General features: G+C 33.3%; 1 protein-coding gene across 1 annotated transcript; it reads right to left on the bottom strand.

Annotated features, from left to right (window-relative positions):
* Positions 1–1262: 1262 nt before the first annotated feature.
* Positions 1263–4488, bottom strand: LOC129876315 (probable glycosyltransferase At5g03795). The gene is made up of 4 exons (XM_055951730.1): positions 4135–4488; positions 3279–3550; positions 2523–2871; positions 1263–2117 (listed from the first exon to the last, which is right to left on the bottom strand). Exons 1-4 carry the CDS (start codon positions 4477–4479, stop codon positions 1455–1457), a joined length of 1629 nt encoding a protein of 542 aa, XP_055807705.1. The 5' UTR covers positions 4480–4488; the 3' UTR covers positions 1263–1454.
* Between the last annotated feature and the right edge of the window lie 1465 nt (positions 4489–5953).

Below are 5953 nucleotides of genomic sequence, written 5' to 3'. Positions count from 1 at the left end.
GAGATTCAAGAGCTCTTGAATTTATGAATAAAATATTTTCCTTCAAAATAGTTAAATTACGAGTCCATGTGAGTTCAACATCCGACTCTCGAGTCACTATATTACTTGTGTGATTGTGTGTAATTGCGTGTGCGTTTGACTGCAACATTAGGGTGACTCTATTGAATGGGACGGAGTATTGCCTAGTTAAGAACTCTTATGTCCAGAAGATGGGAGATGCGCAAATGAGGACGATGAGGTTGATGCATGGACATACCAAGAGACATAAGATTAGAAATGAGGATATCTGGAATAAGGTCGGAGTGAGCTCTGTGATTTACAAAATGAGGGAGGCAAGATTGAGATAGTTTAAACATGTGAAGAGTAGATTGGTACGTTCTCTGATGAAGAGGTATGTGACATTGGCAAAGGTGGTTTTAGATAGGAAGATATGGAGGTCACAAATTATGTGCAAGTTTAGAAGGTAGTGGAGTGTTGTCTCAGTCTTCTACAGGGTAGGGTAGGCTGAGTGGGTTGCATTGTTCTCATAATTTCTTGTTCTTCAATTACGATGACTACCTGTTATATCTTGCGTTTCTTTTATCGCACTATTCTTCTCTGTATGGTATGTTATCCTTTCTCTATTATTCACTATGTCACACTGCCTTGTTATGTGTTGCTCAAGCCGAGGGTCTTCCAGAAACAATCTTTCTATCTCTACAAGATAGGAATAAGGTTTGCATATACTCTATCCTGTCCATACCCTACTTGTGCGTATACACTAGGTATGGGTTGTTGTTTTAAAGATCAATGGGCTTACACCCCATGTGTCGAATCTTACGTCTCATCCTATACTACGTAGAATGCCCCGCCTACGCTCCCTCCGTTTAAACCACTGCTTTTTAGTTACAAATTATAGTTTTATGACTTTTGTTGCAATTGATCAGAGTCTGATGATCATCGTGAAATTAATCCTTTCTTGTGATGTAAGACTAATGTGCTAAACCCAAATTTAGTACTGCTGTGTTAGGCCTTGTTGAATCTTTTTTTGAACTAAGGTCAGAGAATGCCATGCCATCCAGTGTCTCGATCGTGATCAATTGTAAGACAAATTCTCACTACTTCTGTAGAAAAGTAGTGTTATACATTGTCCCATAGACGTTTGTCCTGTCAAAAACAAATAGAGTACTTCTAGAAAGCTGGATTAATTAGAGGTTATTACTAAGGTACTTTTAAAGAGGCATTTGCAGAAAAAAAAATGACTTACAAGTAATTTATTTCAAAACTGGAAAGATTTAACAGCAAAATTCAGAAAACTTTTGACAAAAAAAAAAGAAGAAATCATCATATGTTAGTTCCATTTGGATATACTAGTACTAGTTACTAGGAGTATGCTAATTTAGTTGAATTGGATTTTCCATTTAACTGTTGAAGGTTGTTCTTCTTTAACTTGTTGAAACTAAGTATGTTAACTCCTATTCTTGAACTCTTATATTCAATCTTCTTAGCCAGATTGAGTGAACAATCATATGGAAAAGATCAAATCTTTTAGGAGATCCATTGATCACAAAATGCCTCTGCACTTGCTTCATTCTCCTATGCATTCTCAAATACTGAGTCTGAGAAATGCTCATCAGTATCTTCTTGATATTTGGTACGTCCTTCACAGCAATAGTGACAGAGAATGCATTCCAATTCAGGACATCACTAAATGGTGGCACATAGCTATCTGAAATCAAGACAGGTACACATTCTGCATATATCGCTTCGACAACTCTTGGACTTGCAACTTCATATCCACTTGGACACAAACAGAACCTGCTGTTCTTCAACATGGATTCATAAGATTTGTCTCTTGGAAGTTTGTCATAAACCAACACATCTTCATCTTTCCCTTTCCACTGTTCTAGTAGATGGTGCCTTATGTTACCATGTAAACCACCAGCAAAAAATGCTAGGATTGATCTTCTTGATGGTGAGGGACCTCCAATGAGTCCTTTGATATCGCCCGTCTTGAGATTAATTTCCGGTAAGGATACATCTTTTAGGGGATTAAAACCTTCTGATGTATTGGCATTGCAAAGAACTCTTATGGAGCTGTTGAAGAGATGAGGAACATATGAAGTCAAATGCGGCCCCTGGAGATCAATGGAAAAGTTTTTCATCAAAAAGGCAAATTTGATGACAAAATGTCAATCAAACTATCAACTACTCCCCTCATTTCAATTTGTTTGTCTTCTTTGCTTTTTAGTATGTTTCAAAAACAGATATCTCTTTCTCGAGGATTCTTTAGGTTCAACTTGCTACAGACATGTTTAAGATCACAAAATTAAAGGATATTTTGCTACATTCTTTACTTTTTTAAACTCTATGTCAAGTCAAATACAGACAAACAAATTGAAACAGAGTATGTCACAATCTGAAACTAGTTGGGGTCGACAATAGGATAATATGTTATGTGTCACGATTTGATGTGGGTCACGACAATTGATTAATACTATAAAATAGTAGCACATGTAATTGACTCTAGAGAATTTGCTTACCCAGTCATGGCAAGAAAGCATGAAGTGATCAGCACCAAGACTTCTGTTCCAAAAAGAATGTCTTTCAGAAATGACTTTGACATAATCAGCAACAGTTCTACCAATGGCATGCATATCATGGGCACCAGGGACAAAAAGGTATTGAACCATCACAACTACACTGAATGGAAGAAAATACACCAAGGCATCATCAGGATTTTTTGTTCTATAAAGTCTTCCCTTTTCCATTTCATGTATAAACCTTCCCTCTGTTGAATATATACTCCTACATGGACCATTATGGAATATTGGAGGTTCTCCTTCCTCATACACGTATACCTTGAAGTTCTTCTCCATTTCAAGATAGCTCCTACAACATTTTCACAAAAGATACAATTATGAACACGACGTTACTGTAGATTTAGTTTAAGTTCTTTGCACTAATGGTATATAAGTATATACACAACCAGTTCATGTATAGAGTATTACAGGTAAATCTCTATGATAAACATTAACTGATAATATGATAAAATGGTAGTTTATATAACTTAATCAACTGTGAGGTTGAATCAATAAGGGTTGTGCTGCACTGGTAATTAATCCTTCATCTTTAATCAGATGTCTCGGATTTGACGGAATGACCTTTGTTAGGAGAGTTTTACCTCCCAATGTGGAACTTTCGGCCACGCAAATCTGAATTTAATTGGACTCCAATACGGACCACACACCAAATGGAAACCAAAAATTAAATAAACTTGTAAGAGGTAGAATTAGTACCTGTGGAAGGAATTTGCATTATGGTACATGGGGCCTTGAGGAACATAATCAGGATCATGATGGTTTGATATCATACTCCCATTTCTAGCAGCTTCTCTTATTGATGATCTGGATTTTGCCAAAATTGCTTCAAGCCTTTCTAACCTGCTATACATTTTAAGTACCCCTTTAGTTGCATTACCATATTCTTCTCCTTCATCAGATATATCCTTATCAATCTCTTTTTCTCCTTCATTTGATTCATCCCTCTCAATCTCTTCTCCTCCTTCCTTCTATTCACAAGTTAGCAAAGCACAATAAGAAGAAAATAGATCAAGATACGATCAAGTTTAAGTTCTATGCGCCGAAGGTTATATAATGAGGCTACTTAATTATAAGGTGTGTTTGGAGTGGAAGAAAATATTTTTTATTTCTCCATGTTTTCTTGATCAACATATTTTCTCTAGAAATTTTTTTCCTTAAAATGAAGAAAATAACTTTCCCAATGGGAATTTGGGAAGACAAGTTCCAAATGTAGCCTTTCAAGAGTGTTTTGTCTCCTCTTCACCCCCTTCCCTCTATCCCATCTGGCCATCCCGGTAGTGTATTCCTATATTACATATAAATGGTTTTGAGACACAAAATTTTTACACAAGAAACACCAAAAAATAAATAAAAGAATCACTTATTTTCGGAGAAAACATTTTCCTGCCTGCCTACTAACACACCCATAAGGTAAATACAATAATTAAAACCTTCTATCACAGGTTAAACACAAAAACACTAAGAATGTATATAACTTAATTAAATCCTAAGTATACCACATAAGCAAGAAAAGTAGAACAATATAATAAAACAAGGGAAAAGTGGGATTTACTTGGGGAGGTTGATGAGGAATCGAGTCTTCTTCAACTACCAATTTCTGATGAAATGAATTGTTAAAAGGAGAAGCAAAAGATGAATCATCATCTTCTAGACCAACAATTTGTAAATGCTGATCATGTTTCTCTTCATAACTACTTAAAGACCTCAAAGAATAAGAGTTAACGATTCCAACAGACTTCCATTTCCAAGAGGAGGAAAATGACACAAAAGATGAACTACTTTGTGGACCTATCAATGTACAAGCGATAACTGAAAGAAGAACCAAAGGGATAAAAACCAAGAGAGCCAAATTAGAAGACAAAAATGAAGGCAAGTGCAACTTCTTGAGATACCACATTTTCTAAAATATGACTAAATACTCTGCATGATCTATGACAAACAGTATACTCTCTTTAATAGTACTGCAAAAACATGAGAGGAAATATTAAAGATTTGTTAGTCAGTGGACATTCTGAGATTCATTACTTCACTACAAGTTATTCTTTGCTGCACATTTGCATTATTCTTGTTTAGAATAATCCAAAAAGGGCACTTGCTAAAGTATCCAACACCTTTATGGGGATCTTCTCCTTGAAAAGTTTCCTTAAAGTTCAAGTAATGAAAATTTTATACTTTTACTTTTCTCCATTTTTTGTGCCAATAGTTAAATTCCCAAAATCTAATTTTTATCCCTTTTATGCTTTTGTGTACCATAACTTAGCTGTGCTGTCACAAGTTCAACACAAAATTAATTATTTTTATTTCATTTTAATCTTAATAGTAATTATTTCTGAAAAATTATGAACATCTCAATAAAGTAAATATTTAATAAAGATAGATTATATTTAAGACATAAATTAGAGTAAATACCTAAAAATCCTTCATAATTTATATTCTCTTAGAAGACATGTAAAACACAAATAATTTTAGACGGAGATAGAGGGAATACTAATAAAAATATAATGAACAAGGCTCTTAATTTCATCTGTCATATATATAAACATAGGAGTTATTGCCATTTTCTTTAAATTTAAAATTTGAAAAAACACTTCCCTCATCTTAAATTTTTGTTGACTATACATATTTTTGAATATTTTAACGGTCGTCTTAACTCTATACCTTTAATCATAAATTTCTAGAGATCTATAATATTTTGAAAATAAAAATATTTGACTTGTAATATCTATCAAATCATTTCAAAAAATTTTAATTTTAAACTTCATTGTTAAAATACAAACTTTAGTCACGTACGCTTGGCTTACTCGAAATGCAAAATCCAACGTATTCATTCATTTAAGATATCACCCCATATAGTCAAAATTATAAAATTGGGTTATTCACGAGGCTAAACCGCCCTCCAAGTTGTGATAGAGTAATATTAATGAGGAATGATGATAGAGCAAAAACCAAGAATTATAAGCTGCAATATTTTGACCAAGAATTGATTGACTTAGACCAATGTTTGATTGACCACTTTAAAGTTATTTTTTGCTTAAAATAAGTTTAAAAAACAATTGAGTCTATTTGACTTATTTTATTTTTTTGGAAGCTGTTTTTAGCTTATAGGTTGCTTTAAATAAGTTAAGCTAAATATGCACTTAATTTGCTACTCCATGTTGGAATACTAATTCAAAGTTGAAGTAGGAATTCTATGGTGTTTAGGATTTGTTATTTTTGATATTTATTTAATTAATGTCTAGTTAGAATTTATTTGTTCTAGTTCATATAGAAATAGATTTTCTAGTCTCAGTTTAATTAGATTTCTTATTATTATAAAGATGGATGTTGCTAGGTTATTTTCAATACATAAAAATACAAAATAATATACATAA

Source organism: Solanum dulcamara, chromosome 2 (assembly GCF_947179165.1).
Source record: "Solanum dulcamara chromosome 2, daSolDulc1.2, whole genome shotgun sequence".
NCBI lineage: Eukaryota > Viridiplantae > Streptophyta > Magnoliopsida > Solanales > Solanaceae > Solanum > Solanum dulcamara.
This window is presented reverse-complemented; position numbering and strand designations above follow the sequence as displayed.

Coding starts and splice junctions, on each gene's coding strand:
- LOC129876315 (XM_055951730.1), bottom strand. CDS start 4,479: ATGTGGTATCTCAAGAAGTTGCACTTGCCTTCATTTTTGTCTTCTAAT. Junction 2,872..3,278: donor AATGCAAATTCCTTCCACAG/GTACTAATTCTA, acceptor AAAATGTTGTAG/GAGCTATCTTGAAATGGAGA. Junction 2,118..2,522: donor TGCTTTCTTGCCATGACTGG/GTAAGCAAATTC, acceptor ATTGATCTCCAG/GGGCCGCATTTGACTTCATA.